The 27,268-nt window shown below is 33.3% G+C and overlaps 1 protein-coding gene across 1 annotated transcript; it reads left to right on the forward strand.

Annotated features, from left to right (window-relative positions):
• LOC111058385 (gastrula zinc finger protein xFG20-1-like) lies at nt 1–26,361 on the forward strand. The gene is made up of 12 exons (XM_039442649.1): nt 1–133; nt 4,705–4,809; nt 5,954–6,089; nt 6,556–7,371; nt 8,696–8,703; nt 13,916–13,949; nt 16,793–16,866; nt 17,278–17,367; nt 17,937–18,041; nt 22,433–22,568; nt 23,035–23,616; nt 23,986–26,361. Exons 1-12 carry the CDS (start codon nt 122–124, stop codon nt 24,147–24,149), a joined length of 2,262 nt encoding a protein of 753 aa, XP_039298583.1. The 5' UTR covers nt 1–121; the 3' UTR covers nt 24,150–26,361.
• The last annotated feature ends 907 nt before the right edge of the window (nt 26,362–27,268 follow it).

Raw genomic sequence — 27,268 nt, forward strand, 5'->3', positions numbered from 1 at the left:
CGGTGCTGTCTGAGACAGCGAGTGTTTTGTCAATTTTAGTGTCTGGCTGAATTTCTTATTAAAAATTAGAATTTAAATATTTACAAATCTCTTGATAATCAGTTTAATTCTATTATTAGTTATGAGTGTTCCGGTAAGTAATTTAGGCTTACACAATATAACTATAAATCATTCTTAAAACATTTTAAAACTCATCATCATTTTAAAACAATCATCTATAAACATTTTAAAACTTAACCTCAACCATAGGCTATTTGATATTTTAATGTCCACTATTATACTATAGTTACAGTAAGTATACAAAATTCAAATAGAATATGAACACGAACCGGATAGGATAGAAACATGATGAGTGCTTTGTCACTTTCATGTTATTTGTTTAGTGAAGTAGTAAAATCTATATTTTGTAATGTAGGCTCATATAAAAGTCACTATAGTAAGGTCCACGTTATAATGGCAGTGAATAAAGATAGAAGAATAGCGATGCTGATTCTCTGCATTAATTAATTATATTTCTAAACTGTAAAAAACATAATTGGCATCGTTGTGGACCTATAAAAGGACAGTACCACCGGCTTTGTCGAATGATAGACAAGGATAGCAAAACCAAAGTTTATCAAATACTGTCATTATAACGTGAACCTCACTATAGTCTCGGCTCTCGACTAGGCAACCAGTAGGTTTCCACCACTAGTCCACCAGAGGCCAACCTTTCAGCCTTATGTAATAACCCAAACTATAAAAGCAGAAATGTTCAGCATGTTTATAATATGCATTGTCTCTTATGAGGAAACTATGATGCACCTTATTACAGAACTTGCTGTTCTTGTCATCATTCATTGCATACCACTCACTCTTTGCCCCACATTTGAGGTACGGACTGTACGGTATTGGGATCAGCATCCCAAACACACCTTGACAAAGTCCTGAGAAGAAGTGAGCCTTGAGAACGATATTGGAGAAAAACATGATGGAGCACTGTAAACCTTCATTTGTGGAGAGTAAAATACCTTACTCACAGTAGTCCCATTGTACCTGCTCGCAACAATAAATCTGGTTAAGAAGAAAGGCCTTACCACAAGACACAAAAAGCACTGTTATAACCTTTGAAACAAAAAAATCTTGACCTGTCACAACATAGACTGAAGAAATACAGCTGCTCATCAACATATGCAGGATCATACTCTTTCAATTTACTGCCACATAACCTGAAGGACATAGATGACGGGGCAGCATTTGCCAGGGGCCTGAAGTAATACCTATTAGCCCGACCCTACTAAGCAGTATCAGAGTATGTTGAAGAGCATACATTTCAACATACACGACATACTCATGGAGAAATCACCCACCGTAAAGAAGAAAAATGACAGCTCCTCAGCCACCAGACTGTCAGGAGGACAAATGCAAGTAACAAGTGTCTGGGCTGGAGTTGGGCAGCTGATAATGGGAGCAGTTTATGAGGAGACATACATCTGCAAGTTGAGGATGAAAAGTACTGTGTCTTCAAGTATCTTCTCCAGCGTCATGGTCTATCTATCACAAACCGTGAACTCGTGGTAGCTCCTGCTTGGACACGATTGCAACATCCTTTAACACCTGGGAGTATGAAATAACTGTGGTTGATCCAGTTATTGCTGACCATGATGCAGTGGCAATGGACTTGCGCCTGGAGCTGGTTAGTGATTCTGGTGCTGGGCAGTCTGATATTGGACCTATCATATATCATACCATCAGGGCAGACCGACTGCCTCTCTTCAAGGCTGTTATTGATGGTGTTGACTGGAGCAGTGTTCTGTACTGTTATCAGCCACAGAACACATTCGGTGCTTTATTTGACTCTTTTATGAGTGTGTTCAACAGCCATTTTCCTGAACTTTTAGGAAATCTGCTCGGAATCATGGGAAGTCTGACAAGATTCTCAATGATAAATCCTGATACACACCGAGGCTGTCACAAATCAGAAACTTGCTTGTTGCTCTCCATGTGAGGATTGGGCTCAGCGATGATGAGGGTGACAGACTTCATCTCTGCAACCAGTAGCTGAGAGCAAAGAGCATTTATCGAGCTGAGGTTGATGCTGCAAAAAGGGCGACCAATATGACAAGAATTGAATCTGCAGGAAACCTATGTAAGGCTGCCTTGGACCTCATAAATGGGATCTTCAAAGTTTGTTCAAGGCCTAAATGTAAAGCTTCACCAGATGAATTCAACAGCTTTTTATTGGAGAGGTGGAGAAGCTTGTTGCTTCCATGAATGATGTAGGATACAACGCTCCTGGTTATAATAACAACCAAGTGAAGTTTGAAAGGTGGCTGGAGGTCAGGTCTGCGGATGTTGTTTGTGTTATAAGCAGCTTCAAGAACTCTCACAGTCCTGACGTCCGTGGAGTTACAGTTGGTGTGCTGAGTGTGTTGCAGATGCAATTGCTCTTCCCCTGTCTCTCGTGCTTAATGTCTGTATGCGTCATGACTATTTTCCTGATGTCCTGAAGTTATCCCGCACGATTCCTGTCTTCAAAAAGGGTGACCCTGAGTCTATGAACTACTATAGACCTATATCAATCATTCCTGTGTTGGATAAGGTGTTTGAGGCCCCAATGAAGGAGCAGCTTTGTTGTGTTTCACTTTGAGAGAAATCAACTAATCTTTGATGTACAACATGGCTTCAGAAGTGGCAGGTCTACGTTTACAGCTGTCGCGGAAATGATTGATTAAATTGTTAAAGCCTTTGAGGAGAGAGATTTTGTACACCTGGTCCTTGCTGATCTGAGCAAGGCATTTGATGTCAGGATGTCAGAACATGATTGTGTTATTTAGTATGGCTATACATCACTGTATGATTTTCAGGAATGCGATATTTTGCTCACTGGTTCCAATAGTCTCCTCTGATGTTAAGAATGAATTAATGGAAAAACTGTTATAATTGCATACAATGAATTCTCACGCTGACTAGGCTAAATGATAAATCAAAACAACTTTTTTCTCATGCACTTTCAATGTTATTTTTATATCCTGAAAAAAGGACGAATGAGTAAGTCAATTTGTTGTCCAACGAACTTGACCTGTAAAAAGGATCGAAGAATATGTGTTCAAAATTTGAAGGTGATTGATCAATTCATTCTGAAGTTATTGTAGCACATACAAACAGATGGAAAACAACTTTGGATTGCAGTAGGTCAAAGGTGATAACTCGCTAACGCTCATTCGATTACTGTTTTGGCCTTGTGAGAATGTAAGAATGCAGGCACGGCTCTAGGGACTTGTCGCCCTGGGCGAAATCGGCAAACGCCCCCCCCTCCCCAACGCCAGGTATCCCGTATAATAATTGTTTACTTAGAAATTTGCCCGAAGGTTATCAGCTGTTCAAGTTAAAAATGACATTTAAACAAATATTTGACAAATATAAATATTGAGGAATAAGTACAGGCAACGAATGCTCAAATAAAGGTACACAATAAGAAAACATTATTAAGACGGTAGTTCTAAATCAAGAGACTGCAAGAGAGTATTAGGCCTATTTAACTTGCTAAGTAATTAAAACTACAATTGCTACAACACAAGTTTGCTCAACACACCTGAACAAAACGTGTTGGTAATTTTGAGAGCTTCAATTTTATACAGAGTACAAATGTTCATAAGATGCATAGTTTCCGAGATATATGCGAAAAATGAAAAAAATGGTACTTTCAAACCACCCCCACCTCTTTAGCACATGGGGTAGGGGTGAGGACTTATGATATGTTAATCCTCTTACTATCTATCCTTAAAAGAGCTGTGGAGTTGAAAATTGTGTTCCAAACTTTTCACTCTATAATCTTTCGTTGACTGGACTAGAACAGTAACACAAAATATCTGATTAAACTATTTTTATGTAAGAAAACATAATTAAGACGGTAGTTCTAAATCAGAGACTGTAAGAGAGTATTAGGCCTATTTAACTTGCTAAGTAATTGAAACTACAATATTGCTACAACACGAGTTTGTTCAACACACCTGTTTAATTAAGTAGAACTCGTCTGACCTTTGCATAGAAAAATTCCTTCTCCAGTTCTTCAAGATCTAGGGACTGAGCTATTTTGTGTTCGCTAGACCACTCAGACGTTCCTGGGACATTGTTGATCTTAGATATATGTCTTCATTAACTTGAGTTTGGAAAAGCTTCTTATAAAATTTTACTATTCACATTGAATATTATGAATTTATTATTTATTTGCATTTAAAAATTTTCCGTTCCTTGAAATTTGCCGCCCCCAAAAACCAGCCGCCCTGGGCGGCCGCCCGGTCCGCCCACCCCTGGGGCCGGGCCTGTGAGAATGGCACAGTATAAGAGACTACCAGTGTCACATAGCTTCACAAAAAATAACCACTAGGAATATCGGCTTGAGTTAACAGTGAAATTTGGAACATAAACGTCTTATACGATGAGATATCCTCTTATGCTATCTTTTCTCAATGGTAATATTCTAACAAGAGTCATCGAAAGTGATATTCACTTCAAAAATGTAGTAATTTCTACAGCTAACATCAACACTTCCAATTCAATTGATGCTGATAGTCCAGGTTGAAACTCACTATATCTTATCCAAAAATTTACCAAAAGTATTTCAGTAAGTGCTCAGCAAAAATAGTTGTTTGTGGTTTTAGAATCTTTTCCTAGCTGTAAATCAAGTTATCAGATAAGACCAATCTTGTCCTCTGTCTTCAGGTCAAGAGAGAGAAGCAGGAAGGTGGATTTGCAGAACTTCAATTGACAACAAATAACATAAAACAGGAGCTAATAACCTCAGAGGAAGCCCCAACTACTGCTCAGGTATATAACAATCAATTATAATCATATATTTCTTATCATTGTTTCTGATTGCATCTAAAGCTCCACTGACAATACATAATACACAAAAGTAATCAAAAAGTGTAAGATAACAACAATAGATTAAATCAGTAGTTGGTAAAAATGCAGTTTTAATATCGAACTAATAGTGTATTATTGAGATAGCAATGAGTAATCATTCATGATGTTTCTATTGGCTATCAATATTGATGTGATATAATGATTGCAGGGTGAATTGGATGGTGAATGTGGTCGTCTGCTGGAGAGAGAGAAGTGGCATTTTGTGAAAGTGTTGACATTAAGCAGGACAACAATACAGAATTCGAATCAATAATGAATCAATTGACAAATTCATTCTATTAACGAGCCCTGTTCTATTGCAATTCTATTTTAAAACGTCAGCACATGCATGATAAACATGTGTGTACACACATATCCATCTTGCATGTTTTGTGATCAGAAACAGGCCTCTAATATGAAATATAAACAACCAATAACATAAAATAAACCACTGAATCACAAATTATGTAGATAAAAAATATTTAGATAAAAAATAATTAAACCTCGAATAGTGGATAAAAAGGAGAAGTGAAGAAAAAATAAACCACAAAAATCAAAGATACAAAAGCCAACCTCAATTTTTTCAAAGCCTTTTGCTGTTGCGACAACAATGCATGACGAAATGTTTGTACACACATGTTCATCATGCATGTCCTGTCGTAAGTAGCCACCCATAGTTTCAATTTCACAACTACTCCTGTATTTCTCAAATAATGCTATTCACCATTCATATTTGAATCACTTGTTCAATCTATTTCAACCACTTGACAATTAGCAGTCAGATTAATAAGATTCTACAAATCTGTCAATATCTTATTTCTTATGTCACATTAGGAAAAGTGTTTGTAATGGGGAGTGTAATGATGTAGTATTAGGAAAAATTTACATTATGTGATGAGAAAAATTATTATTCCAATCTACTCGATCAACATATTACCAGAGCTATAAATTCCTGAGGTTTTACGTTGACTTAGCAATCAAATGCTTGTTCCCAAACTCTACTTCTATTCGATCATAGTACCACTGTCTGTGTATGAGCAGTGTTGTGATGTGAATATATTTGCAGATGGCGACAGTTGCCGTAGATAGCAGCCAAGAACCAGCGCCAGAGTGCAGCACTGCATTCGCTCCAACCGATAATGACTTCAGCCAACAACATTATTTAATCCCTGGCTACAATCTAATATTCATCAAAGAAGAAGGTAAGAAATAACTGTGTCTTGTTAGTCATATCAAATAAATGTATTTGACGACACATACTTGAATCAAATAAGCTTTCAAATTAAGCTGAGAGATACTGTTCAAGAATAATTATTATCAAACAAAAATCGAAATTAAATGCTGTAATTCACCCCGAAGACTTCTGCTTCTGCAAATATTGACAGGATAAACAGGTAGATGGAAATTCGATGAGCGCTACTATTCAAAAATTATTAGTCAGCCCGGAAATCGAACCAAGTACCTCCAAATTGCCGGTCAGGAATGCTTACCCTTAACCCAAACTGACAATCTCTGGATAGCAGCGCTCATTTTATACAAAGCCATAGCGGCCATCCAGTCTACAGATGGAAATTACTGAGATATTGCAATTATTCAAATGTATTTTCCATCTGTTCAAGAATAGTTTGTTGTTTTTTCTCAAGTAATGTTTTATGTTTATTTTTGAAGATTCCCAAGATGGAGAAGACATTTCAGAAGAAGTTGACTTTGGCGCAGTGAAGAGTGAAGCAGAAATGTGGCCTCCTATCAGCGGCACTGCCAATGCAACAGAAGTGGGTGGACTGGATGCACATTTAATCTCTCCAGTGGAAAAGTGCACTGAGCTAACAGTAGCTGGCAAAGAGACCAAGCTCTACAGCTGTGCCGACTGCAGCTATAAAAGTCCATGGATTTATGATTTGAAGAGACACATTAGAACACACACTGGGGAAAAACCATTCAGTTGTAACTTCTGTGACTATAAATGTGCTACTTTAGGTAATTTGAAGAGCCACATCAGAACACACACTGGTGAAAAACCTTTTAGTTGCAAATTTTGTGATTTTAAATGTGCCACTTCAGGCTATATGAACATACATATCAGAACACATACAGGTAAAAAACCATTTAGTTGTAACTTTTGTAACTACAAATGTGCTCAATCAAGTGTTTTGAAGAAACACATCAGAACACATACTGGTGTAAAACCATTCAGTTGCGAATTTTGTGACTATAAATGTAGTCAGAAATCTTACTTGAAATTACATCTCAGGTCACATACAGATGAAAAACCATTCAGTTGCGAATTTTGTGACTTTAAATGTAGTCGGAAATCTAATTTGAAATTTCATATCAGAACACATACAGATGAAAAACCATTTAGTTGTAACTTTTGTAACTACAAATGTGCTCAATCAAGTGATTTGAAGAAACACATCAGAACACATACTGGTGTAAAACCATTCAGTTGCGAATTTTGTGACTATAAAAGTAGTGAGAAATCTAGTTGAAATTACATCTCAGAACACATACAGGTGAGAACCATTCAGTTGTAAGTTTTGTGACTACAAATGTGCTTTTTCAAGTGCTTTGAAGAAACATATCAGAAGACACACTGGTGAATAACCATTCAGTTGTGACTTTTGTCAAATGTGACCTTTCTTCAAATGTGCTACTTTAAGCCAATTGAAAGTACATATCAGATCACATACTGATGAAAGACCTTTTAGTTGCGAATTTTGTGACCATAAATGTTCTCATTCAAATGATTTGAAGAAACACATCTGACAACACACTGGGGTGATATTTATTTATACAATATGATAGTTTCCACTGAGTATAACAAGACCCATAGTGGGAAAAAACAAAGTAGCACTGTACATGAATGAATAAACTATAAATTAATCTAGAATTATGATTTGATAAACTAGAATTATGAATTATGTGACTTTTAGTGTGCTGATTTATGTACTTTGAAGGCACATAATATTAGAGCCCATACAGTTGAAAAGTAATTGAATAAGTAGTCTTAGTAGTTTTATTGACATTGTTTTGTTTCTCAGTCGATCAAGATTTGTGTGATTGGTTTCAGATTCTTGTGCACTTAATAATTTATTGTAACTTAATTGAGTAAATTCCAACTGAATAGGAGAGCAAAAGTACAATTGTATGCAAGTTGAGTCTATGTATTTAACCATCTACCAGATTTACTTTTCTCCTTATATTAACTTATCCAGAAATATAAATTTGCAGAAATCAAAGCAACAAGTTGGTGAGTTTCTAATGCTTCATCCTTAAAACTTGGTCTTGCAAGGAGCTCTCTCACTCTCATTAAAGGAAAAGAATATTCATGCCTCTTCAATTGTAAAATCGTAAAATTCAAAGCAATCTACACATAATATTTTTCCAAATTCAAATTATTTATTTGCAATTTCATTCGTTTACAATATGATTTACAACATGTAAAGAATTTCTGCATTGTCACAATAATTCTACATAATTCAATTATATGAATCACAAATTAGACACTAAATCATTTGAATCACATAATAAGACACTAAATAAGTTTAGTAACTATTATAAAGCTACATTTTTTATTTGAATCCAATCAAGCCTTGTGTGTAGATAGGTTGGAGTTGGATCGAAGGGAGGAAAGCGGTAAAAAAATTAAAATCATCAAAAGTCATTCATCTAAAAACTCGCGAACCGAGTAATAAGTTCTATTTGTCAAATACTTTGAGATATTCTTCTTGAATTGAAATTTGGAATTAAAAACTTTCGTTTCGCTTAGAAAATTGTAAGTAAATGTAGTATTTGTTTTCTATGGGAGAACATACGGTAGGCTACCTAATATTCTTCAAGACACCAATGAGCCTCACAACTGTTATATGTCAGCTAAGTCCGCCAGTTTATAGTGTTCTTGTGGAATCATGTTTAATCTGAATAGTCATTATCAGACTCACTGTCATAATTATGTAAAGTGTTTAGTTGTAGAGTGCTAGTAAATCGATAATTATCCAATCAATCTCACAACACAGAAAGATTGTCTTGTTGGGAGATTCATACACGAATCAAGGTTCATCTGATTTATAAAATCAATTGTTAGCTCATTGAATTTGAGCATTGAGTAATTGTCATGTGTTCAGTTATGAATCTATTTCTATTAAATCACTTGACAGTGTTTGGAAAATTACAAATGTTTTCTGGATGCTGACTGTTTCACTGTTGCCATGTTTATTTGAACTTGAAAACTACAAAATTCTCACCCACTGACTCAAATTATCTATCATCTTTCTCAATTGAAAGTCATTGCTATACAATTTTCATTGCAATGTTTATTTATTTCCATGACTGAGTTCAGTATTAGTGTGAAGTAGATGGAAAGTGTAAGCTACCTGCAATATTGACAATGTAATCCCTAGTACAACAATTGATATAATTGTCTAGAAAATGTGTGGAAACGATGCTATAGTGTGTTCCATGTTATAATGGCAGTGGATAAAGATAGAAGAATAGCGATGCCGATTCTCTGCATTAAAAGTCCTAACTCCACCTAATAAAGATTTTTTTCATTTTCATTAATTAATTATATTTCTACACTGTCAAAAACATAATTGTCATCGTTGTGGACCTAGAAAAAAATAGTACCTCCGGCTTTGTCGAATGATACACAAGGATAGCAAAACCAAAGTTGATCAACTACTGTCATTATAACGTGGACCTCACTATAGATTCATTCTTTTTTCTCTGAGAAGTAGTTTTAATGAGAATAATAATTTAATTGATTCATTCATATGATTCATTTGAAATCATTTAATAATCCATTCATTGATTGTGTTGACAAATTAATATTATTAATCATCCGAGAAATGTTCTTCTTCATCTTGTGGAAAATATTATAGAATATTAAACAGTCTATTGTGAGATATCCTTGCTTAGTCGTGTTGTCGATTATTTATTGCTGTATATAGTTGTGTATCTATTGCACTGTGTACTCGTACTTCTTACTGATTTTGTTGCTTCATTGGCAGGTAGGTATCAGTCCTCTGACATTCATTTGTTTATTCATTTTTATTTTTGTTTATTTGTTTTATTCATTTTTTGTAACATTTTTATTTTCATTTTAGAATTTTTTCATTTCTATATTCCGTTTTATGATAATTTTCTTGTATACATCTATTTTTTTCCTTCTCTTGTATTTCTATACTTTTTTATTTTAACAATATTGCAATTGTAAGTTACATTGCTCTTTGTATTTTGATTTTATAATAATTTTGTATTGTTGTATTTGTGTAGGAGACACATTAGGGGTAACCTGTTGTCTCCATAAATAAATAAATAAATTTAATTTATTTGTACTAGTTTATTCAGGACAAAATGTCAGAGGTTGTCTGGTATAGCTCAGCTGGTAGAGCTGTCTCCTCAAATGTGAAAAGATCAATTGTGATAATCTCATCTTCATTACAATTAAATTTTCATTAAATTACCACCTCATCAACAACAAAACGTCAATATTTTCTTTGCAAAACCCTTTGAACTTCTATGCTCCATATTATGATGTTATTGTTGTTCATATGGTTGTGTTGATTACCTCAAAAAGCCTCCTGGCATGTGTGATTGATAATGTGTGTAATATTATAGATTATATTATTTATTGAGAATAATATGTCAACTTGAGAGGGACTAATTGATTTTATTTTATGGACTGTTGAGAGTTCTATCCTTTTGAATATCAATTTTGCATTGTATCACAAACAGTTATAATTCACTAGAGATTCATTATATTAATATTATTTAGATTATCAATAGTTTTTAGCAATCTATTGTAAGAGAAACTCCTTGTTAATAGATAATATTCTATCTTTGAGGAATATTCTATACATTTATCCTGTCTTCCATCATTATTTACTTCAATTCATCAACTTTCAATAAATTCTCGAAATCGTCATCCTAGCCTACAATTTTGATATTTCTTACTCCTAGGTATGGAACTCCTATTCCCCCACAGGTATCTGTGGTTATATTTCTATAATGTGTCCCTTTTCATATAATTTAACTTATGAATGAATGAATTTATTTGCCAAAAACAAAATACAAAAAAGGTTTAAAAAAATATATAAGTATATGCTACTGCACTTAAACTAAGATGCATACATAAATATTATACTCTCTACTGTTGAAAGAACAAAAATAATACAGAAAAATCAAACATTGAATCTCTGGTTGTGATGCCTTTTTGACTTAGTTTTTTCATCATTAACTTATTCAATATTGAACAATAATGTACAATTTTTGGTATGTACTAGGAATGAAGTTGACTCAAATTCGTTTTTAACTCTTTGCTGTTATTGCTATAAGTAGGTAATTGCTCAGCAGATCAGTTGAGAATGATGTCTCTGCTAAACCATTTGAATGGGTTTGCATCACACTAGGACTAGGAACAGGAAGGGTCAGAACGAGTTGTTTTTTTTTGAAAAAAAAAACAGACACATGAGCCATTAATATATTAGTAAGCTTCCTCCCATTTGAATATTTTTGAAGATGTTGAAGTTTTTGAGTTGAAAAGCTTCAAAGCTGGTTGGATCATTCTATACAATGGAAGAGTTTTGTGTGTAGAGAGTGAATTCCTCTTCTTTTGAGTGACTGTATGTATTATAAATTTTGGAAATTCCTATATTCTGATGAGAGTCTCTAGGGAAGCTTTCAAAAACAATCGTTTGTAGAAAATCACAAAGTGAAATTGATCCAGCTTATCTTTCCATTCTAAGCTTGAAATCCTACCTCCCACCAATCCTATCTGACAAAACCAATAGCCTAATAATTTCAACAATACAAGATGTGTTCAAAAAGTAAGGTGATTTTGAATTTCGCGGGTAATGCTCATTTTATTTTCAATTTTTATATATTGTGTAGGTTCTGTGTACAGTAAATTGTTCCAGTTCCAATTGTAAATTGTTCCATCACGTGACTATATAGAAGGGGCTAGGGTCCAGGTAAAATTGTGTTTTTGATGTTTCAAAGGTGAAAGAATAGGCTAGGGGGTTAGCATTTTGCTTTGAAATCCAAAGTATTAAATGTGAAAGGGTTAGGGGTTAGGTTTTTTTAAGTTATATATAATAATGTTTCATGAGGCTAGGTTAGGTTGCTTTGAAATTGCAATATGCTGAAAGGGGCTAGGGTCCAGGTAGAATTATGCTTTTTGATATTTCAAAGGTAAAAAGATAGGTTACTGGGTTAGGATTTTGCTTTTAAAATTGCAATATGCTGGAAGGGATTAGGGGGTTTTTACCAAGAGTTATGTTTAATGTTTTAAATGTAAAAGAGTAGGTTAAGGGGGCTAAAGTGCACGTCCAGTGCCAACACACCTGTCATCAAATTTTTGGTTGGGATCGATTTAGTATGTTATTTTGAGCACAAAATCACAAAAATTAAACGGCGCTCACTATTGTTTCCAAAATAAACTAAGTTCAAAGTAGCAGAACTTAACCTATAAGTAGCAACCATAAGTAGCTAAGGTTAGGAAAAGCTGTAGGTTAGAAAAAGCTGTAGGTTAGGAAAAGCTTTAGGTTAGGAAAAGCTTTATGTTAGGAAAGCTTAGGTTAGGAAAAGCTTTGGGTTAGGAAAAACTCAGATTAGGAATATCATAATTTGATGATTTCAATTATCAAAATGGCTGCTACTCATAGGTTAAATGCATGTAAAATTGTGCTACTTTGAACTTCGTTTATTTAAAAAACAATCGTGAGCGCCGTTTAATCTGTGTGATTTTGTGCTCAAAATAACATACTAAATCGATCAAAACCAGAAATTTGATAATAGGTATGTTGACACTGGACGTGCACTCACACCGGTTAAGTTGTTAGGTTTTTGCTTTGAAATGACAATATGCTGACTAAGTTATAGTGTTTTTAACATCAGTTAAATAACAATCGTTATATTGCATTAATTATATTATTTAAAAGTACTCCTCCTTTTATTGAATAAAATAATAATATATTGAATTTTATGATAAATCATCATTGGATAAAATTATTATCATCAAAATAGAACGAAGATTGGCTCCAGCTACAGTGCTCGGTAGCTATCATCACAAAGAACGTTACATTCAAAGAACTGACTGAATGGAACGGTAAAAACCGTTACTAACGCATGCGCGATACGGTGCTGACTGAGACCGAGAGTGGTTTGTGAAGTGTCTATGGAAAAATGGCCGTTACCCGTCCGGCCTTTTGAAACATTGACATATATGAAGAAATTGAATAAAAATGAATTTTCATTTGGTAGAATCTTTTAATATTGCATGAAGGATAACAATAGTATATGCTATATTATTTGCGAGTGCATAAAATATTAATTAATTCAAGACTACAAGCATCGTACACTGAAAATAAGGTTAGTTCATCTGAAATTTTTGAAGTGGCATTAATATTATTTAGAATCGTTTTTTTGAGTTGAAATTAAACTAGCAACAACTATTTTTTCTTTCTTTTTCATTTAAAAAAATTTGAGTCGATATCTTCATAAATAGCTGAGATACAATTGTGCCGTAATTAATCACATATACTCGTGCGGCTTCATATTTTTAGCTTGTTTATAATAAGTTAATATGATTTGTCTCTTATGAGGAAAAATAAGATGCATCACCTAACAGACCAAGTATTCTAAACTTTCAGACCTTGTATGTTGCTTGTATATTTGAGATTTAATTAATTACCTCACTAGGCAACTCTCTATTGTTTCCAAAATATTCAAAGCTTTGCTAGTCATAATAGTAGCCTAGAATTTGTTATACAATGTGAGATTAGTAGCATTTGCTTGGTTAACACACTTGGTTAACTTATATTTTTTTGATTTATGATTAAAGACTGCTGTCTAATTTGTGTGATTTTGTCATAAGAGTCGCATATCAAATCAATTGCAACCAAACATTTGACTCAAGGTAGGGTGGCCATCAATTTAAACTTGAGATAAAATTCACTCTACTTATCAAAGAAACTTGAAGTAGGCCTACAGAACAACTTAAAAAAGGACTTTTCTCTGCTGTTTACAGGTTTCTCTGCTGCAAAATATGGAGTACCTAGTCTGTGAGTACACATTACATCTTGGTTTATAGTATAGCACCTGAAGCTTTAGACCTTGCATAAAATTTTCTTAGGTTTATTTAAAACTTTTTGTAGTTAAAATGTTTTAAGTATTCGCTATATATTTTAAGGGGTGGGGACTCTCCCCCCCGTGGGGCGGTAACCCCCCCCGTAAGCCATAACCGGAAAATAAAAAAAAATAACGGAATCGTATTATTTGAAGAAAAAAACTTCCTTACGACTTTTCCTGAAAATGCTTTCCCTTGGAGTTACAGCGGTTTGAAAATTTGAATTTTCACCCCTCAAATCCACGGTTTTCCCTTAATAAATTGAAAAGTACACGTCAGAAAATGAAGTTTAATGGCTTAAAAGAAAGCTAATTGAAACTGGAAAAAAATCAGCTTTTTTTGCGGCTATTGGGAAAATAGTTACAGTTCATCAAAGATGGCGCTGTCACTGACAACTCTCATTTTTCACTCTTTACCCCCATTTTTCTCAGAAATGGCAATTTGTACACAAAAAAATTGTAAGGACCTTTTTTTTAAATATTTAAATTTGCTTCAATTTGAGACCAGTTAGAGGTCTCTAACATTCTTCAAAGGAAAGTTATGACCAAAAAAAAAAATTTTTTTTTTGGCCGGAAGAAAATGGCCTGTGGAAAGCGAGGGAAATTTCCGAACTGAAAATCCAAATAGCAGGTGCTTAAACATATAATTTCACATACTCACACAAATTTTGATGTACTTGCTAAGTACACTTTTTGATCCAGACAATTTTATGTAATTCGAAACGTGCATTTTTTCAACGAATGTTACAGTTTTCCAGAGAAAATAAGAGTGGGAAATGTATTCAGTATACAATAAAATTACACATATGTTTGCCGCCATTTCCACGAGTTTTCCGAAACTCTTTTTCCCCGTGTATGACCCGCGTATCTTATAACATGGCCATTTTTAGCCCTAAATTAAATTTTAATTGCTCCAATTTTGTCCATGAATTTTAAGCTGAGAAGTCTTGTATTGAAAAACAAAAATACTAACGACAAGTAATTTTTTTATAAATAAATTTTCAACATAAAAATTTTGTTTTTACTTCTCTTTCGTTATAAAAAAACAAGTATTTTATCTTCGGCGCCCTGCTATGATGCCGATCATAGAACGTGTTCAATAAGCAACTACTATGGGAGACGATAATACTGTTTGAATATTTTAAATAATGTAACTTTTTAAACAATTTAAAAAAATTGTAAAAATATTTTATTTATTAATAAAGTGTACTTTGGTTTCATTAATTATTGTTTCAAATTATTTTTTATATCGGTACCCTTTAAAAAAAAAAAAATTTCATGAAAATCGAATGCAATTTAGAACTTTTGCACTTAAGGGTTGCCCTTTGACCCATAAAATTGCAGGGAAAATTAAATTTATAAAATTTTTGTTCTAATTCTTTAAGTTGCTTCCCATTAAAACAACATTCAAATAAATTTTTATGATAATTTAACGCTACATACACATTTTGCCCTTAAGGGCTGCCCTTTGGGTTTTGGATGATGGAATATATAAGTTTCAAACATTTCAATTCATTTTTTAAATCGCTGCCCTTTTAAACGCACACAGTAAAAATTTTATTGAAATATAATGAAAGTTACCAAATGTTGCCCATAAATGTGCCCTTTTTAACCCTTACGTTGGGCTCATTTTGTATCTCACGTTGGTATTTAACTAATTTTTAATATTTCAAACAAATTTGGGCCTTTAATTAATTATTTTCGCATTTTTTTCGAAATTTTATAACTTTTTTTATTTTACCCAGTTTTACCCCCTTTTTAACCCTTAAAGGGTTAAATTCAATTTTCCCCGCCCTAAAAACTTATAGCGTTTTTTCTACACATCCTAACGAACAATTTGAGCTATTAAAGATTAAAATCGAGGCTGTGGTTTTTTTTTGTTTCACTTTTCGATATTTACGGTTTCAGGTGCTATACTATTATGAGCTTTGATGTCCTATAATGAGGAGCACTAAAATCAATCAGCGTTAGTTGAATTAGAAGATGCATTGATGTTATATACTAGAAATATTGTTAGCTTAAAGTAAATCTCAGTTTCAGCATCTCATCTAAATCTCAGCATTTTACCAATTTCATGCATGTGATAGGCTACACTCTTTTATATACTCAATGTTGTTTTGAAACCCAAATTTGAATTGAATGTACGGTAGGCTGTTCATTGAAAGAAAGAGAGTTCATTGTGTGTCATAATACAATTGAATCTTTAGTTTTTAAAGGAATAATTGATAAAAGTTTAATCAGCCGCCATTTTGGATAAAAGTATTATAGAACATTTTTTTATGTCATCTTTCTCGTTTTAAAAAGGCCTTCACAATGATGTACCACACAACGGTTGTTTACATTTAAAATATTTGAGTTACAACCCTTCATTTCCTTGAAAACTAAAACTTCAATCAGCCGCCATTTTGGATACAAGTATTATAGAACATTTTTATCGATGCCATCTTTCTTGGTTTAAAAAGGCCTTTACAATGATGTACCACACAATGGTTTTTTACATCTAAAATATCCGAGTTACAACACATAAGTCACCCCCTGATGTGGGGTTGAAATTCATTTGTCCGTCAAAAAGTAGAGTATTTGACCAATATCTTATCCTGAAAGTTACAGTATTATATCAACAATAGCCTCCAACTTATTGAAGGGCTCCCATAAACATGACTCACTCGGTATAATGTGTATCAGACACACACAAACTTGAAATATTAGCTTTTAATATAAATTATTATTCATTACCCAATAACAAAATTGTCAATTGATTGCATAACATTAATTTCAGGTGGAAAGATCGCCAAAGTTGAGCTCATGAGGGTGGATGACATCTCAAAATCCGAATCAATAATCTATTCACAGGTAATAAATATTTTTAAAATGGTTCAAACCTATCATGAATGCCTGTCAAGCAATTCTTCATCCGTCAACTATGCTTGTTGCCGGCCAGGATAGCTGAGACGACTAAGGCGTTGCACCCTTCAGTCTGCTAGAGCCAAGTGGTCGTGGGTTCAAATCCCGCAGTTAGGCATGCATGCTTCATCATCTCATCAAATCACTCTCACACTTTCCATTACCCAAGCACAAGCAAAAGACCATTCGGCATCATAAGCAAATAGAATCAACTCTTTCTCTCCCCCACTCTTATTTTCTCTCTCATTGCTTGATCAAATTCTCCTATCATTCTTTAAAATTAAATGTGCTAAAATCTACAAAGTTATATCTCAATTTTTCTAATAAGTTAGTTGTAAAAACGTTGTCTCTCTGTTTCAGATTGAAATTGTGAAACATGAGAGTCCATTTGAAAAAATTGACATTGAAATTAAGAATGAACCTCTTCATAGCAATACAGCTATTCATCAGGCAAGTATTTGCATTCTCAAAGTACCTATTCACTCCGTGAGGAAGATAGTTGTAAAAATAGTTATATTTCTTGGTTTGTCATGTAGCTTATTAAAAGCTATCCTTTCTTCTAATTTTATCTTTACTTGATTTTCAAATGAAATCATGTGGAAAGAAATATGATAGGCTTATTCGAAAATCATTTGAAGAGAAATATGAGATTCAAAAACCATGTTAAGAGAAATATGAGATTCAAAAACCATGTTAAGAGAAATATGAGATTCAACTATCATTGTACTATATAAGTAGGTAACAAATGCATTTAATTAGCCCACCATCTGTTTGTGATAGAAGAAGCTATGCATTCTCCAAATCATGCAGTAATACCATGGAGAAAAGAATATAAGAAGAATTGAATATCAATTCAATTGATGCTGATAGTTCAGGTTGAACTCACTATATCTTATCCAAAAATTCATCAAATGTATTTCAGTAAGTGCTCAGCAAAAATAGTTGTTTGTGATTTTTGAATCTTCCCCTAGCTGTAAATCAAGTTATCAGATAAGACTAATCTTGTCCTCTGTCTACAGATCAAGAGAGAGGAGCAAGAAGATGGATTTGCAGAACTTCAATTGACAACAAATAACATCAAACAGGGGCCAATAACCTCAAAGGAAGCCCCAACTACTACTCAGGTATATAACAACCAATTATTATCCTCATATATTTCCCTCTGTTGTATATCCATACTTTTTCACTGTCAAAATTAAACTTGAATTTTAAAAAACTTTTGAAGTGAATATGCACTTACTTTTGTAGTGACGATCGTTTCGACCTGTTGTTGGTCACAGTTCGAAACGATCGTCACTACAAAAGTAAGTGCATATTCACTTCAAAAGTTTTTTAAAATTCAAGTTTAATTTTAACAGTGAAAAAGTATGGTTATACAACAGAGTAATCACGCCGAGAGGAGAAAATGAATCCATGCATACAGGAACACTCATATCAAGGTTATGAAAACATCCCTTTCCATATCATTCAACCAGTTTTGTTTACACAATAACATTATTCCCAACTATGCAAAAATCAGTATAAAAAATCAAAACTCCCCTGCTCAAAAAACTAAAAAACAAGCTCAGAAACTGTACATTAAAAACATCATTCAACATTTGTACAAACAGAAAGATAACCTCAACCAGAAAGCATACCATCTTCATTTAAAACTGAGTTCAGAACTACATTATAATATAGAATTTAAAGAAATATTATCTTACAATCAAGAAATTATAGATTCTATGAAAAACAAGTTGAACCAATAAGACCACTGATCAATCACACAACAGTACCTGCCCACAAACTAGCCAAATTACTAGATACCAACATAACTTTTCATAATCATACTGCAGTGAAAAACAACATTGATCTCACCACAAAACTTCAGAAAATCCAAATACCACAAAACTCCACAATAGCTTCACTAGACATTTCAAATTTATACACCAATGTACCAATTCCCGAAACTGTAAAATTCCTTAAAACAATGCTAGAACAGAATAATACACCACATGAACATATCAATGAAATTGTAAATCTCACTAACCTAGTCACCTCACAGAATTACTTCTGTTACAATAACAAATATTATTTCCAGCCAAACGGTCTCCCCATGGGGAGCCCCATTTCTTGCATTTTAGCTGAGATCTTCATCCACAACATTGAACAAAAACACATTCTCAATCAGTTTGACAGAATCATCAGCTGGTTTAGATATGTTGATGATATTTTCATTTTATACAAAGGAAACACCAGACAAACTGAAATATTTCACTCCAAACTGAACAAAATACACCCAAACTTGCACTTCACCATAGAACTGGAAAACAATAGTACAATCAATTTCTTGGACATCACCATATTTAAACAAAACCATACTTTCAGAACATTTAAAATATTCAGGAAACGTACCACAACTGACACAGTAATTCACAATACCTCCAACCACCCAACCCAACATAAACTTGCAGCTTTCCACCACATGATCAACAGACTATTGAATATCCCCATGACACAATTTGATTACAATCAAGAGCTCAACACGATCAAATTCATTGCCCAACAAAATGGATACTCATCCACTCTAGTCGACAACCTACTCCACAAAATAAGAACAAAATCATCAACCAAAAATAATATGAAAAATGACCAAAAATTCATCACACTCACATACTACAACAAAAAATCACAGAAAGTAGCATCATCTTTTAAGAAACTCAAATACAGAATTGCCTTTAAAACAACAAATTCACTGAGAAAACATCTTCAAAATTACCAAACAAACAGAGATTTGAGCAACCAGGCATCTACAAATTGAAATGTAATGATTGTAGTAAACTGTATATCGGACAGACTGGACGTGACTTTCAGACAAAGAGCACATCAGAGCCATTAATAAACCACATAGCCACTCAAACTTTGCTGACCATATTATATCAACAGACCACACATACACCGACATCGCCACCAATCTTGAAATCCTCCATATCTCACAAAAAAGCAGAAAACTCAATGTATTGGAACAATACGAAATCTACAACCACACAAAACAGTTTCCCAACAGTCTCCTAAATGATCAAATAAATTTCTCTTCCCACACACTCTTTGACAAAATATTCCACAGTTCAAAATTACCGCCTCACTAAGTATCCACCAACTCAACCCCCACCACAACCTATCCCACCACCTTCATCCCTTACCACTCATAGCCTTGTTATCTGAGTGAATTCCCACAGTCTGATGATGACCAACAACAGGTCGAAACGATCGTCACTACAAAAGTAAGTGCATATTCACTTCAAAAGTTTTTTAAAATTCAAGTCTCATATATTTCTTGTCATTGTTTGTGATTGCATATAAAGCTTCACTGACAATACATAATACACAAAAGTAATCGACGAGTGTGACATATAGCAACAATACATGAAATCAGTAGATAGTAAAAATGCAGTTTTAATATTAAACTGATAGTGTATTATTGAGAAAGCAATGAGTGGTATTGTTATCATTCCTGATGTTTCTATTGGCTATCAATATCCTATATTATTGAACGATCAATTTCTGTTTTATATGTTTAGTTGTATATTATAATTATATTTATGTATGTGACCGGATCTCGAAAACAGCTCTAACGATTCTCACGAAATTTGGAACATAGTAGCTTTATGATATAAAAATTCGATTGCACTAGGTCTCATCCCTAGGAAAACTCGATGAAGGACATGAAAATGATAACAATTATTCATCCTTGGAAAAACAGATTATAATTTCGTCGTCTGTCGATAACAGAAGATGCGTGTGCCTGTGTGGGAGATCAGCTGTGTAATCAATCAGCTTACCGTATCTTGCAAGAAATCTAGAAATTTTAATAGACTCGATCAAAATAATCTGATTTGTTGACATGACATGTTATATTATAATATTCAAAGTTAATAATTATTTGACAGTTTTAAGTGATTAGTGAGTGTTATTACTTTCCTTGCCCTATTACCATTGGTAAGGAAAGTATTACTTTCCGAAAAAAAATAAGGTACCCGAATTTCTAAATTTCTATACGTTTCAAGGTCCCCTGAGTACAAAAAAGTGGTTTACGGAATGACTTGAAATTTGGAACTTAAGGTCCTTCCCCTATAAGGATCCTACACAAACAATTTCGAACAAATCCAATTCAAGATGGCGGCTGAAATGGCGAAAATGTTGTCAAAAACAGAGTTTTTCGCGATTTTCTCGAAAACGGCTCCAACAATTTTGATCAAATTCATACCTAAAATAGTCATTGATAAGCTCTATCAACTGCCACAAGTCTAATATCTGTAAAAATATCAGGAGCTCCGCCACATCAATGCGAAGTGTGATTTTAGATTCCCGATTATCAGGCTTCAGATACAATTTAAACAAAAAAATTTAAGTGAAAAAGATTGAGTATAAAAATCTCTACAATTAATTACTAACAGTAATTAATTAATTAATAAATAACAGTGACATTTTCACCTAAAATTGGATATAAGCTCGAAATTCTAGAAAATTTGTTTATCCAATAAAGCAAACTGTTGGAAACTGTTGATTTTATTAAATCATTCACTATGAAGAGATAGCAGACTACGTGTGTCTCCAGCGTTATTGTCCTGTCACCAGCTGGCAGATCTTTGAATAGAAGATTGGAATGCGCGTGCACACTTGCGTCAGGTGATAAATTTTTATAACGGCAAGGAAAGTTGTGTGAGTGCGCCACACCAGATTTTTTTGTTATTAAATTTGGTTTGTAAACAATCTAAATTAGAACTCTTCTGTTTTCAAATATTTGGACTAAAATTGATTGAAGTGTATGGAACATAACTACTTTTTGGACCATTTATAGTGTATAAATCAAAATTCGGGGAAGAAACAGTTTTGGGCTGTGCCTGTTAGTCCTTCCCCAATCATTTTAAAGAATTGTGTTCTGTTTATCAATAAATAAATTACGAGCTCGGTGCCCCGATATTTGAAGTGATATGATGATTGCAGGGTGTATTGGATGGTACATGTGGTCGTATAGTAGAGAGAAAAGTAGCATTTTTCGTGAAAGTGTTGACATTAAGCAGGACAACAATACAGGATTCGAATCAATTGACAAATTCATCCTATTAACAAGCACTGTTCTATTGCAATTCTATTTTAAAACGCCAGGACATGCATGATAAACATGTTTAGTTCCAATTTTATAACTACTCCTGTATTTCTCAAATAATACTATTCACCATTCATATTTGAATTACTTGTTCAATCTATTTCAACCACTTGACAATTAGCAGTCAGATTAATAAGTTTCTACAAATCTGTCAATATCTTATTTCTTATGTCACATTAGGAAGAGTGTATGTAATGGGGAGTGTAATGATGTAGTATTAGGAAAAATTTACATTATGTGATCAGAAAAATAATTATTTTGTATGATGACTTAGCAATCAAATGCTTGTTCCCAAACTCTGCTCTCATTTGATCATAGTACCACTGCTTGTGTATGAGCTGTGTTGTGATGTGAATATATTTGCAGATGGCGACAGTTGCTGTAAATAGCAGCCAAGAACCAGCGCCAGAGTGCAGCACTGAATTCGCTCCAACCGATAATGACTTCAGCCAACAACATTATTTAATCCCTGGCTACAATCTAATATTCATCAAAGAAGAAGGTAAGATATAACTGTGTCTTGTTAGTCATATCAAATAAATGTATTTGACAACACATACTTGAATCAAATAAGCTTTCAAATTAAGCTGAGAGATACTGTTCAAGAATAATAATTATTGAACAAAAATCAAAATTAAATGCTGTAATTCACTGCGAAGACTTCTGCTACCGCAAATATTGACAACAGGGTAAACAGGTAGATTGAAATTCGATGAGCGCTACTATTCAAAAATTATTTGTCAGCCCGGAAATCAAACCCAGTACCTCCAAATTGCCGGTCAGGAATGCTTACCCTTAAACAAAACTGACAATCTCTGGATAGCAGCGCTCATTTTATATGAAGCCATAGCGGCCATCCAGTCTACAGATGGAAATTACTGAGATATTGCAATTATTCAAATGTATTTTCCATCTGTTCAAGAATTGTTAGAATTTTCTCAAGTAATGTTTTATGTTTATTTTTGTAGATTCCCAAGATTACATTTCAGAAGAAGTTGACTTTGGCGCAGTGAAGAGTGAAGCAGAGATGTGGCCTTCTATCAACGGCACTGCCAATGCAACAGAAGTGGGTGGACTGGATGCACATTTAATCTCTCCAGTGGAAAAGTGCACTGAGCCAACTGTGGCTGACAAAGAGACCAAGCTCTACAGCTGTGCCGACTGCAGCTATAAAAGTCCATGGACTTATGAGTTGAAGAGACACATTAGAACACACACTGGGGAAACACCATTCAGTTGTAACTTCTGTGACTACAAATGTGCTACTTCAGGTAATTTGAAAGTACATATCAGATCACATACAGGTGTAAAACCATTCAGTTGCAAATTTTGTGACTATAAATGTAGTCAGAAATCTAATTTGAAATTACATATCAGAACACATACAGATGAAAAACCATTTAGTTGTAACTTTTGTGACTATAAATGTGCTACTTCAGGCAATTTAAAAGTACATAAAAGATCACATACAGATGAAAAACCATTTAGTTGTAACTTTTGTGACTATAAATGTGCTACTTCAGGCAATTTAAAAGTACATATAAGATCACATACACATGAAAAACCATTTAGTTGTAACTTTTGTGACTATAATGTGCTACTTCAGGCAATTTAAAAGTACATATAAGATCACATACAGATGAAAAACCATTTAGTTGTAACTTTTGTGACTACAAATGTGCTACTTCAGACTATTTGAAAGTTCATATCAGAACACATACAGGTGTAAAACCATTCAGTTGCGAATTTTGTGACTATAAATGTAGTCAGAAATCACGTTTGAAATTACATCTCCGAACACATACAGATGAAAAACCATTTAGTTGTAACTTTTGTGACTATAAATGTGCTACTTTAGGCAATTTGAAGAGGCACATTAGAACACACACTGGGGAAGAGGAAAAACATTAGTTTCAAACATACAGATGAAAAACCATTTAGTTGTAACTTTTGTGACTACAAATGTGCTACTTCAGCCAATTTGAAAGTTCATATCAGATCACATACACGTGAAAGACCTTTTAGTTGCGAATTTTGTGACCATAAATGTTCTCATTCAAATGATTTGAAGAAACACATCTGAAAACACACTGGGGGAAAGCCGGTGAAGAAAAAATTGTGAGATATTCATTTATAGAATATGATAGTTTCCACTGAGTATAACAAGACCCATAGTGGGACAAAACAAAATAGCACTGTATATGAATAAACTATAAATTAATGTAAATCCAGAATTATGATTCGATAAACTAGAATTATGAATTATGTGACTTTTAGTGTTCTGATTTATGTACTTTGAAGTCATATAATATTAGAGCCCATAAAGTTGAAAAGTAATTGAATAAGTAGTCTTAGTAGTTTTATTGACATTGTTTTGTTTCTCAGTCGATCAAGATTTGTGTGATTGGTTTCAGATTCTTGTGCACTTAATAATTTATTGTAACTTAATTGAGTAAATTCCAACTGAATAGGAGAGTAGAAGTACAATTGTATGCAAGTTGAGTCTATGTATTTATCCATCTACCAGATTTACTCTTCTCTCCTTATATTAACTTATCCAGAAATATAAATTTGCAGAAATCAAAGCAACAAGTTGGTGAGTTTCTAATGCTTTATCCTTACAACTTGGTATTGCAAGGAGCTCTCCCACTCTCATTAAAGGTAAAGAATATTCATGCCTCTTCAATTGTAAATTCGTCTTCAAGACACCAATGAGCCTCACAACTGTTATATGTCAGCCAAGTCCGCCAGTTTATAGTGTTCTTGTAGAATCATGTTTAATCTGAATAGTCATTATCAGACTCACTGTCATATGTAAAGTGTTAAGTTGTAGAGTGCTAGTAAATCGATAATTATCCAATCAATCTCACAACACAGAAAGATTGTCTTGTTGGGAGATTCATACACGAATCAAGGTTCATCTGATTTATAAAATCAATTGTTAGCTCATTGAATTTGAGCATTGAGTAATTGTCATGTGTTCAGTTATGAATCTATTTCTATTAAATCACTTGGCAGTGTTTGGAAAATTACAAATGTTTTCTGGATGCTGACTGTTTCACTGTTGCCATGTTTATTTGAACTTGAAAACTACAAAATTCTCACCCACTGACTCAAATTATCTATCATCTTTCTCAATTGAAAGTCATTGCAATGTTTATTTATTTCCATGACTGAGTTCAGTATTAGTGTGAAGTAGATGGAAAGTGTAAGCTACCTGCAATATTGACAATGTAATCCCTAGTACAACAATTGATATAATTGTCTAGAAAATGTGTGGAAACGATGCTATAGTGTGTTCCATGTTATAATGGCAGTGGATAAAGATAGAAGAATAGCGATGCCGATTCTCTGCATTAAAAGTCCTAACTCCGCCTAATAAAGATTTTTTCATTTTCATTAATTAATTATATTTCTGCACTGTCAAAAACATAATTGTCATCGTTGTGGACCTAGAAAAAAATAGTACCTCCGGCTTTGTCGAATGATACACAAGGATAGCAAAACCAAAGTTGATCAACTACTGTCATTATAACGTGGACCTCACTATAGATTCATTCTTTTTTCTCTGAGAAGTAGTTTTAATGAGAATAATAATTTAATTGATTCATTCATATGATTCATTTGAAATCATTTAATAATCCATTCATTGATTGTGTTGACAAATTAATATTATTAATCATCCGAGAAATGTTCTTCTTTATCTCGTGGAAAATATTATAGAATATTAAACAGTCTATTGTGAGATATCCTTGCTTAGTCGTGTTGTCGATTATTTATTGCTGTATATAGGTGTGTATCTATTGCACTGTGTACTCGTACTTCTTACTCATTTTGTTGCTTCATTGGCAGGTATCAGTCCTCTGACATTCATTTGTTAGTTTTATTCATTTTTTGTAACATTTTTATTTTCATTTTAGAATCTTTTCATTTCTATATTCCGTTTTATGATAATTTTCTTGTATACATCTATTTTTTTCCTTCTCTTGTATTTCTATAGTTTTTTATTTTAACAATATTGCAATTGTAAGTTACATTGCTCTTTGTATTTTGATTTTATAATAATTTTGTATTGTTGTATTTGTGTAGGAGACACATTAGGGGTAACCTGTTGTCTCCATAAATAAATAAATTTAATTTATTTGTACTAGTTTATTCAGGACAAAATGTCAGAGGTTGTCTGGTATAGCTCAGCTGGTAGAGCTGTCTCCTCAAATGTGAAAAGATCAATTCTGATAATCTCATCTTCATGACAATTAAATTTTCATTAAATTACCACCTCATCAACAACAAAACGTCAATATTTTCTTTGCAAAACCCTTTGAACTTCTATGCTCCATATTATGATGTTATTGTTGTTCATATGGTTGTGTTGATTACCTCAAAAAGCCTCCTGGCATGTGTGATTGATAATGTGTGTAATATTATAGATTATATTATTTATTGAGAATAATATGTGATACAACTTGAGAGGGACTAATTGATTTTATTTTATGGACTGTTGAGAGTTCTATCCTTTTGAATATCAATTTTGTATTGTATCACAAACAGTTATAATGCACTACAGATTCATTATATTAATATTATTTAGATTATCAATAGTTTTTAGCAATCTATTGTAAGAGAAACTCCTTGTTAATAGATAATATTCTATCTTTGAGAAATATTCTATACATTTATCCTGTCTTCCATCATTATTTACTTCAATTCATCAACTTTCAATAAATTCTCGAAATCGTCATCCTAGCCTACAATTTTGATATTTCTTACTCCTAGGTGTGGAACTCCTATTCCCCCACAGGTATCTGTGGTTATATTTCTATAATGTGTCCCTTTTCATATAATTTAACTTATGAATGAATGAATTTATTTGCCAAAAACAAAATACAAAAAAGGTTTACAAAAAAATATAAGTATATGCTACTGCACTTAAACTAAGATGCATACATAAATATTATACTCTCTACTGTTGAAAGAACAAAAATAATACAGAAAAATCAAACATTGAATCTCTGGTTGTGATGCCTTTTTGACTTAGTTTTTTCATCATTAACTTATTCAATATTGAACAATAATGTACAATTTTTGGTATGTACTAGTAATGAAGTTGACTCAAATTCGTTTTTAACTCTTTGTTGTTATTGCTATAAGTAGGTAATTGCTCAGCAGATCAGTTGAGAATGATGTCTCTGCTAAATCATT

This window comes from Nilaparvata lugens, chromosome 1 (genome assembly GCF_014356525.2).
Source record: "Nilaparvata lugens isolate BPH chromosome 1, ASM1435652v1, whole genome shotgun sequence".
Lineage (NCBI taxonomy): Eukaryota > Metazoa > Arthropoda > Insecta > Hemiptera > Delphacidae > Nilaparvata > Nilaparvata lugens.

What these genes read in the sequence shown, in the direction of transcription:
- LOC111058385 (XM_039442649.1), top strand. An exon ending in AAGCCCCAACTACTGCTCAG is followed by an intron (nt 4,810 to 5,953) that starts GTATATAACAAT and finishes ATATATTTGCAG; the next exon opens with ATGGCGACAGTTGCCGTAGA. An exon ending in GCAATACAGCTATTCATCAG is followed by an intron (nt 17,368 to 17,936) that starts GCAAGTATTTGC and finishes CTCTGTCTACAG; the next exon opens with ATCAAGAGAGAGGAGCAAGA.